At 42.9% G+C, this 9,975-nt stretch overlaps 2 protein-coding genes across 2 annotated transcripts in view; one reads left to right on the top strand and one right to left on the bottom strand.

Moving 5' to 3' along the window:
• Positions 1 to 1,421, top strand: part of LOC116387162 (peptidyl-prolyl cis-trans isomerase FKBP14-like) — a 4,488-nt gene extending 3,067 nt beyond the window's left edge. The window contains exon 4 of the mRNA XM_031854034.1: positions 59 to 1,421. Coding sequence (XP_031709894.1) covers positions 59 to 217 — 159 coding nt within the window. The 3' untranslated portion in view covers positions 218 to 1,421. The remainder of the gene's footprint in view (positions 1 to 58) is intronic.
• Positions 268 to 9,371, bottom strand: wipf3 (WAS/WASL interacting protein family member 3). Its single transcript, XM_031854033.1, has 8 exons — positions 9,136 to 9,371; positions 7,584 to 7,669; positions 6,704 to 6,866; positions 5,534 to 5,695; positions 4,708 to 5,430; positions 3,462 to 3,599; positions 2,439 to 2,543; positions 268 to 2,346 (listed from the first exon to the last, which is right to left on the bottom strand). Exons 2-8 carry the CDS (start codon positions 7,650 to 7,652, stop codon positions 2,306 to 2,308), a joined length of 1,401 nt encoding a protein of 466 aa, XP_031709893.1. The 5' UTR covers positions 7,653 to 7,669; positions 9,136 to 9,371; the 3' UTR covers positions 268 to 2,305.
• Between the last annotated feature and the right edge of the window lie 604 nt (positions 9,372 to 9,975).

The raw sequence follows: 9,975 nt of genomic DNA, 5'->3' as shown, positions 1-9,975 counted from the left end.
CCCATCTCAACCTGTCTCTGCCTCATTAATCGCCCGCCTCTCACTCTCGATCTTCCAGGTGAAAGTGTATCTGAGGAAAGAGTTTGAGCGTCACGGCTACGCTCCCAATGACACTCTACATGAGAACATGATGGAAGACATCTTTGCCAAAGAGGATGAGAACAAAGACGGCTTCATATCCTCCAGAGAGTTTACTTACAAACACGATGAACTTTAAATCCTCATCCTGTCCCACCAACCACTCCCTCGTCCGTTGTCTTCCAGTTTTCATTGATTTGTGGTGGGCATTTTTTGGCACAGAGTTTTATTGTCAACAAATTATTTCACTTTTATAGAGGCAGTGTTTTGGTCTGGTGTGAAGCTTGGAGGCCAACCAGTCAGTCCCGGTGATGTTTTGCTTCTTTGCATTTTTGTGTGTTTTCTTCTACAAGAGCACACTGTTCATACATGGTTAGTTTAAATTACTTTGAAATGTCGTCAGTTACTGAACACAAATTATATGGCAATTCCTGTCATTAGTAACGTAATCCATTGGATTACCAAAAAAGTGAATAATCTGAAATACTGGATTACTTCAAAATCAAGCGTTAGAAATATGGCACCTTATACAAAATAAATAGACGCAGCCACAAAAATGTTGTCTTTAAACATCTCCGCTTGTAGTTGCAATGCATGCTGTGGGCAGGCAATGTGAGTAGATAACAATAACCAAATTTGGCTGTGAAATTCCCCTTATTGGTCTTTATTTACTTAAAAAAATTAACCTGATCAATGTAGTTTAACTTTTTAGGGGTCTATCAGAAAATAAGTAGTGCTTTACTTTTTTTCTGTACGATAAACCAGTCTATTTGTATAATAAGATTGTGAGTTTAAATTAAGTCATGAAAATGTGAACTTTGGTGATCTTGACATGGCAGGAAAAGCAGGTGTAACCAAGAATATAATCCCTCTTGTTTCATATTCTGTTCTTCCAGTAAACCAGCATACACAGTACTCAGGCCCTGGCGCTGGTAAACCTAAATGGAATGCAGCCAATATCATTATTATTATTATTATTAGAGACAGTTGTCTGCCATGTGAGAACAACCGTGAGAAAGGTGCATTGCACATGCAGACAGCAGTGTTGATGCTGAAAGGGTATATTGTTCAGCCCTGTTCATAAGCAACATACATGATCTCTCATTCTTTCACAAATTTAGCCTACTGTGTCTCGGACAGTTCAGTTATCTAACTATGAATAGTTCTCTCTACGAGCTACAATCCATGGAATACTTATCTGAAAGGACAAAGTGATGTTTCACACACTAGAATCTCTAGACGGTTCAGTTTCTATAGCCTCACGGTTCTTCAGGGTAAACGCATTCTGGTGAGGGTTGATTTTTACGTATTTTACAACCAATGTGATCAATAAAGTCAACATTCTTAACAAAATACTGTGGTTTATTTGGTGGTCACACCTTGTAATACTGTACACATTGAACCAGCAGGTGGCACTGTCTTCACGGGTGTCAGTATTTGTTAATACAGTGAGAAAGGAAACCTCATTCATTCATTATTCATAACACCTCAGTGTAACTTAAAACTCATCCATACTTCTAAAATGTCAGTGTATTCTCAACACTTTTGCAGATGCATTTAAAAAAATAATTACACAAACAGGAGCGCACCACTATATGAACCCTCGAGGTTAGCATATCTAAGTGTTTCACATTCAGTTTAAGATGAGTTTTACAGTCTGCTAACGGTGGCTATATACAGACGGTCATTGTATACAAGCACTTGAGGAACTACTTGTACAGTAGTTGCTGCTGGACCACAGAGCTTTACTATCTGTGTGTTTCAGAATGTTTCTGAGTTACATGCAGACTTTGAAAGTGTTACTGTATAAAGGGACAGATCATGACATCAAATCAAAATATGCTATTCTTTGAAATGCTTACAAATTGTGTCAAGTGTCATGTTAAATATAACTGCTGGAAGACACTGTGTGTGTGTGTGTGTGTGTGTGTGTGTGTGTGTGTGTGTGTGAATGTAACATGAGTAGGGAGAGCCCTCCTCCTCAAACACATTCAAAACATTCCACACTGGAAAAAGTCAGAGGTCACATAGTCAGTATAAGACGGGACCCTGTTTGACACTCACATACACACACACACTAAACACAAACAACACATACACACAGAGCCTGCAACCAAATAAGCCAATGACAGTTATGTTATTGTCATGAGCAGGAGGAGGGTTGAGTCTAACTGCCTGATATGTGTGTGTGTGTGGGGGGGGATGAAGGACAGGGTGAGGCCTGGACTCATCTGAGGTGTGTCCTAATCCCAGGTGGTTTGGGGTTCACTGTAGGAGAGAGGAAAGAGGAAGATAGACTCAATAGATGGCACTGAAGTCATGGGTGGAGAAGAGAAATAGCGAGTGTGCTGTGGTGCTACCTCCGTTTTCTTTGCTGGGGTAGATCCGAGGAAAAGGCTTGAATTCATCGGGAGGGGGGAAGTCCTCTACGGGGTGGAACTGGAACTTGGATTCAAAATCATCTGCTAAATAGACAGTAAAGACACAATCAAAGGCTGCCATTTTGTTCTCATTTTCAAATTGAAGGTTATCCAAACTCTACCTCCCTAATGTGCCTCTTCAAAAATAAACTCCTCACCTTTTCATCCAAAAACAACCTTTGTCTAGTCTCCTTCCCTCTACAGCACTTTGACCCTGAGAGTTACACTTTTCATCAATACAATTAAATTACATTGCTCCTATGATAATCAAATCCACAAGATATAAATCCCATTAAATAAAAGTATAAAACAACATAATGGTATGTTACAAATAGAGTGAAAACTTTATTTCATCTTTCCAAGGTAGTTGTACTTTCTACTGCTCAGTGCATGTGAAAGGTATTCTTAACCTGCCGTTACTTTAAAAACAGCAGTCCATATTGTCCACATGCAGGAGTGTCTCTCATCATCAATAAGAGAAATCACTTTATCCTGCACTTCTTTATTACAAGCTATTATTTTGTTAATACAGCGAAGCTCTGTTTTACTTCTAATGATGATTTAGGAAATACATTAACCATGATTTACTTTTAAAATAAAATATAGACACCATGTTAATAACACTAATAAGATAATATCATGTTCATAATCCAGCACCTCTTTATTTGCCTAAAATGAGACTAAATGCACAATAGATGAATTAGAGCATTATTATTATAATTCCAATTTTCTGTACATATCGCAATGATATCGTTGGTGTGAATTCTTTTGGCCACTATAATCGTGCGGTGAAAATCGGATGTTGTGATAGCGCAAATTCTAATGAATTAAATAAATAAAATGTAATAAAATTACACTATTGTACTTTTACTATTATATCAAGCCACTCTGGACAAGAAAATCCACTAAAAGGCCTCTAAAATGTAAGATAAACACAGATATATAACCGTAAGACACACTCACCCAGGCTGTGCAGGTGTCCATTCCTGAGACTAAATGGAGGCAGGGGAGGTGGTGGTGGGGGGGGAGGAATGCGGCAGGACAGCTCCGTAGAGGGAGAACGTGCAGGGGGAGCTGGGGGAGGAGCCAGCCGACCCACAGCTGTTACCATGTGTGACAACGTCAGAGGAGTCAGAGGGGTGTCAGACATCAATCAAATGCACATCATGAAAAATACATCCAAATCCAATGTGCTCTTTTATGATAACTGAGGCAGCAAGATCATATTCACACATTGTCTCAAAAAATAAGCATTGACTTGGAAATGCCGCTGACACAACACAAACCCTGTTTTAATAACTAGCTGCAACAGCTGCTACGGTTTACAACCTATACTTGTTTGGAAGTTTCATACAAGTTTCCGACACCACTAACAGAAATATTTCTACTGGTATATATATATACCAGTAGAAATATTGTGAGTAAATACATTGTGAATTAATATTTGTGGTTTATATGAGTATATAGCCACAGATTTCAACCAATATTAGATACATATTTTGTATATGTTACTTATTTCATATGTACATTTTATTTTGTAGAGGTTGCTGCTGCTTGCTTGGGATGAAACTTTGTTGTATTTTTGTTGAGTTGAAAAGAAAAATCCCACATCTCCTCTGAGAACTGGATCTCTCTCCAGACGATATTTTATCGGACTATTTTATAGCAGTGGTTTCCAACCTGTTTTGGCTTGTGACCCTATAAAAGACAGTTATGTATGTCTACTTAAACCTCTCTTGAGGTTACATATGTCCATGAGTTGTGAACAGTTCTACCAAGAGTTATTTTCATGGTTTCAGATAACAGTATTCCACAAAAAACAAAGCAAATATTTGATAGAAGTAAAAAATAAATTAAAAAAATAAATGATTCAATTCTTTCCTCCTCAAATGAAAATCATCTTCCAACGCCTAAGATCTAACTTGTGCCACTCCTGTAGAGTTCCAAAAAATCCATTGTCTTTCTCTTGTAGATCTAATATATTTGTTTGTGCCTATTTACATCATCAGTTCATTAGGTTGGCTCCGTCCTACGGGCCATTCTTATGGCTGTACATAGTGTTTGAATATGAGTGAAAATCATCTCAATAACCACTGCCTTGAAAAGCTCACTTCAAACAAATATGCCAGCAGGTTATTTTTTTCATCTACCTCTTCAGAAAGATCATGGGCGAGAAAAAAGACAATTTCTCATCTTGGTGTGCTCCTACCTGCACTTCTGGGCACAGCAGGCGGACGTCGGGTTGGAGCGTTGCAGGGGTACGAGGGAGGCAGAGAGCGCATGGCTGGGGAGGGCACTGCTGCCACCTTGGGCGGGGGAGGGGGGAGCGTGGACGGGCAGCTGGGGCTGAAAGAAGCTGGTAGAGGGGGAGCAGGAGGTGGGGGAGGAGGTCCCAGTGGGCTGTCCCGCAGGATGGTGAACCTAGAAGGTTCAGAGTGCACTGGGGAGGGGGGCAGAGGGTAGAAACAACCGGAGGAGCGGTCTCCTGGAACAGCAGAGGGAGGCTGGAAAGGTGGAGGAGGCGGAGGAGGAGGAGTAGAGGGCTGGGAGATGATGGTGTGGTAGGAGTGCTGGATGGGCAGCCAGGTGGGCTTGGTGACTTGGGTCGGGGGTGGAGGAGGAGGGCAGGAGGGGAGAGGCGGAGGCGGAGGCCTGTTGGCCGGCCGCTCATGGAAGGCCTGGGGTGGGGGAGGCGGGGGCGGAGCAGAGGGCGGGGCGGGTGGAGGCGGTGGGGGACAGGAAGCGGGGAAAGAAGGTGGGTGCTTGCCGCTGTGAGAGGGGGAGGGAGGTGCAGAGGACGAGGGCGCGAGCGGACGGTGGACGGAGCCTCGGTGCTCCGCCGTCCTGTGAGGCTCGGAGACGCTGCTCGTGTCTGCTGGCGTGGGGGGGTTCCACAGAGGCTTTACGGAGACCGAGGAGCTCGATCGGGACACTTTGACAAACACACACACATACAAAAAGAGGATTCATTTGAGTGGTCAATATAGTATATAATAACATTTAGATTTAGTCAGAGCAAGACAATTTGCGCCCACCTGGGGTCTTGCTGGCTGGGTCTCTTTGTCCTATAGGCCTGAGAGTGGGGAACCCTCCAGCAAACAGCCCACCCAGTGAGGGTGCCATGGGTGCCGTCCCTCCTGATGAGCCCTGGGAAGCAGTAACACTGCTGGATACATCTCCAGTGCTGGCCTTGGGCTCTGGGGAACAACACAATTACACATTCATTACTAATGATTAATGACAATGACTTTAGATGTCTTTTAATCATTATATGTTTATCACATTACATAAAGCTATTGTTTTACAAGACTTTATGTGCTCTGCAGGCCTCGTGGGAATTTTATTCTTAATTCTGAAACGACACTATGAAGACGCAATAGTTCAGGCATGAACCTGATCTCCCCGAGGGCCAACTACACACCTTTTCACAAAACAGAGCAGTCTGTTTTAACTGGCCTGGCTCCATGTAACTGACAATGTACTGTAAGCTATTTACATGTAATTTGAACTAATGAACAAATCGTTAAAATATGATGATACCCTGACATCCATATGTCAACGATCCAGCATCTTCATCATATGCATTACCAGAATGGCAAACAAGTATAAAGTAAATGTTTCTGATGGAATTTTCACCTATTACTCAGATTTAATGTTACATTTAATGATCTTTGCATCGAATGTTTTCAGAAAAATTGTCTTGCAAACAGACGAAACATGCAGTTGAATGCACACAGACTACAATACTGAAGGCTACATAAACAGCACATACATAAACATTATTATATAAATCTTGTTGTATACTGTAGATACAATGCATGTGTTGCCTATTGTGTTTGCCACTGTATATACACTGTAGCGGTTTCCCATTCTGCCTCCATCTTTATCCGCTGTAGGACATTCCGTCCTGAAGAGTCCACTTGGTGTGTGTCTATTCTTAGATATAGGTCAAAGAGAAACAACATGCTCCCAAAGAACTACATTAAATACTACCTGCGCCACTCCTGTTTGTCCCCACTCTCTTTTTACCCGCATACACTGTATCACACCACATTACAACATACACCACTAAATCACTTTCCTCTGAGCTCCACATCGAGAATTACTAGAAGTCGGTGACACCAGATGCATGCGAGTATCGTTTAGTGTCTTAACTGAGAGCGCCTGTGTGCATGTTTGTGGCGCGGTATCGATGTTGCTCTTACTATCGACGGCGGGGGCACTGCGGTCGTTGACCTGTGTGACTTTCTTGAGCCGGGCTCCTTTCTGGATGTCGGCCAACAGGGCATTCCTTCCTCCTCCTCCTCCTCCTCCTCCTCCTCCTCCTCCTCCTCCACCAGACTGGAGCTTAAGAGGCTCCGACGGACACTGTCACACAGAGACAAAAAAAGAAGTGTTTTGCCCAATATGTGTTCTGTCTTACAGTAAGGGTCCACTTCAGGATACTATTGTATTATTTTGATAATCAATTAATAATTTATGGCACTTTTGTAAGCTCCATGTGGTGATTTTCTATTTCACATGATTGTAAATTGAATTCCTTTGGGTTTTGGACAGGCGATCAGACAAAGCAAGATAGTTGAAGACGACACCTTGGACTAACATTGAATCCCCCAAAAACTCGACAGAGAAATTGTTGAAAAAATAATAAATACTTGCACCTACTAAGTGTATTTTCAAGAGTTTTAAGTTTTACTTGATGTGATCTTTTTACATAACAGAAGTGGGGGAGAACACCTGTGTGGCGTCAACACCATCTTCTAAACTTCACATCAGCTCCTCTGATGAAATGATAAAGAAAGAAAGAAGATGCAGTGAAAGCATTCAGCATATTGATGTGTCCTGCAGTGTGGCCTTGTTTGCTGGCAGTGGCGACTCATTTAACATGAGGACACTGAACGCCTGCTGTGGAAACATAACACTCTCCTGCTACTGAGAGTCTGCTGTCTGCCCTACTGTGTGTATGTGTGCATTACCTTAATCAATAATGTAAATAACCTACAGGTGATGGTTGATGGTCAGCGAGAAGGACACGAGTGAGTGTTTGCAATTGCATGAGAGAATGTTAGAGAGAGACAGTCTTACCGGTGGCAGGGCAGCGCTGGGCGGCGGTGGAGGAAGGGGAGCCAGGGGAGGCGGTGGGGGGACTGGCATGATGAGGCCTCAGATACCTGCAGAAGACAATGCACACTCTGACTGAAAACAAGACGCCATGCTATCCATGTACTGCGGCCACCGACCACCTTCTATAGGACGTTTATTTCAGAAGCTGCTACTGTGTAAAGGGGCACACTCGACCTCCTGTCCTCTTCCATGAACAGGAAGAGCTTTCACCAGCGTAGAGCGCAAAACAGGAAACAGCGAGTGCTCCATCCTCAGAGAAATCTGACACATCCTCCCCTCCGACCCTGTCCTCCTGCTCTTCCCACAATGCCAATGTGGCAGGACTTGGGAGAGGAACAATGGAGAGTGTTGTGTGAAAAGTAATGGACCCCTAGTCGCTCAGTGACCGAAGGCCTTCACTACAGTAAGTGAATGGAAAACACATTGAGGGAACTCCACAGGAAAAAGGCGTGCACACTCATTGTTCTCCTCCTCCTCCCCCCAGTTTTCTACTGAACATGTAACAGGGTGTCTTGTGGCTCATCAAGAGAAACTGGTTCAGTAATCGAAGTGTGATAAGCGCCAGTGGCCAAACAGCAACTGTCCAGGAACAGTTTATGTCCCAGATTATGTCACCGTCTTTCAATCTCCACATGCTGTTGGCAACTCAGCGAGATTATCCACAGCGACAGTCACTGAGATCTCCACACTTTTCAGACATCATAAATTCTTGACGAGCTGTCTTGCATGTCTCTGAAAGACTGAAAACACAGCGAGGTCTGTGCGCGTTCGGTTCTCTGAAAGCTGGACGCTGGTCAGCTGAGCCCTATTGGAACATGTGGGACACTGAGTGGAAATGCTCCTCTTTTCTTTGACCTCTATGACGTCTGGTTCTTCTTGCTGTCTTCAAAAAGCAAGGAAGATCTGATGACACACAAGCAGCTGGAAGTGGCAGCTGCTGCAGCCTTAACGAGCAATTTCTATACTTTTTTATGTGAATGACATGCAAAAGAATTGAGGGCATGGAGCACCAGCTGAGGCTGTCCTGACTGACTTGAGGATGAAACAGTAATTATTAATGTATGAATGAATGGAGAGGGTGTAATGTTGTAAATCAATGGGTTTTCATGTAGTCTCTGTCTGTGATTGATGTGTTGACGGTAGCCTACTTTTTATGTTGCAATTCTAAATAAATAATTCAATTTTTTGAGTTTTATAACAGGTTGGACATGTAATTGACGCCCACGCATGAATAACAACACTTTGTAGGATAACACATTTGTTTTGTTTTTAAACGTAAATATTCCTTATTTTGTCACCTCCATCCAAGGTTCAAAAGGAACAAAAGAGTTTCAAACCTATCCACTAAAATGACCCTGTGGGTAGACAGTAATAAGACAAGGTGCTTGAATAAACAGTTCTTATAGAAACCCTTGTCTCTCCCTTATAATAACACATTCGATTTTGCAGAATTAAGAATTACCACCTGTCACATACAACTGTGCATTAATGACAGACAGCAGCGTTGTCTTACCTTAAGGAAATATCCGAAATCCACCTGTTAGCAGAGAGAGCTTCAGAGAGAGAGACCACAGCACACTGGCCTCATAGTGCGCTCTCCAATGCGTTATTTATAGTCGAATGAGGACAACACGTATCCGACGTTTGGCCTGACGATAACTAAAAGTTCCACAAACTTTTCATTTTACTTCACGTTGGTGCCCATTGAATATAGTGGAAAAAAAGCACGAAATAGCGGTCGCGCACAACGGTTTCTATCTGGCTCTGGCTGTTTATTCCCTTGTGAGCGCCCTGCAGGAGGCGAACAGTGCAAGGCCACACCTTACCGCCCCACACTCAACACGGGACCAATGAGAGAGAGGCGGGGGCGGGGGCATGACAGTAGGCTCGGTTTCGTCGCTTCAATTCACTTCATGCAGTTGCCAAGAAACTTTCCTTCACCTTGAATTACACCAGTGTGACACAGAATCAACTGTATGAATAGGCATGATAACCGGCTCGGACTGAGAGGTGAGGAGGTCTGCAACCATGACTTTTCTGAACTCGATGGACTTTTTTTCAACTCGGAATATTTTGGTTCCACTCAACTCTACTTTTCGACGATTGTGCAAATTTTCGCCCCCTTGTGTTGCACATATGACAATACAGGTCATCCAAGTTCAAAGGTGTGCATTTAATATCAACTAATCTGTTTCACTTAACGAGCTGATAATTAGATATCAATGACTTGCATCTGAGAATCATGAAGTGATTTTAAATGAGTCATAACCCTTCCACATCAGCACACACACCTCGAACCTCAACAGTGACCAAGGAATGCAGTGATACAGGTGTGCTCCTCCCTTTTATGTGG

This window comes from Anarrhichthys ocellatus, unplaced genomic scaffold, assembly GCF_004355925.1.
Source record: "Anarrhichthys ocellatus isolate YVR2014 unplaced genomic scaffold, GSC_Weel_1.0 scaffold14, whole genome shotgun sequence".
In the NCBI taxonomy this organism is placed as follows: domain Eukaryota; kingdom Metazoa; phylum Chordata; class Actinopteri; order Perciformes; family Anarhichadidae; genus Anarrhichthys; species Anarrhichthys ocellatus.
Note: the sequence above shows the minus strand (reverse complement) of the source record. Positions and strands in the feature narration are given on the sequence as shown.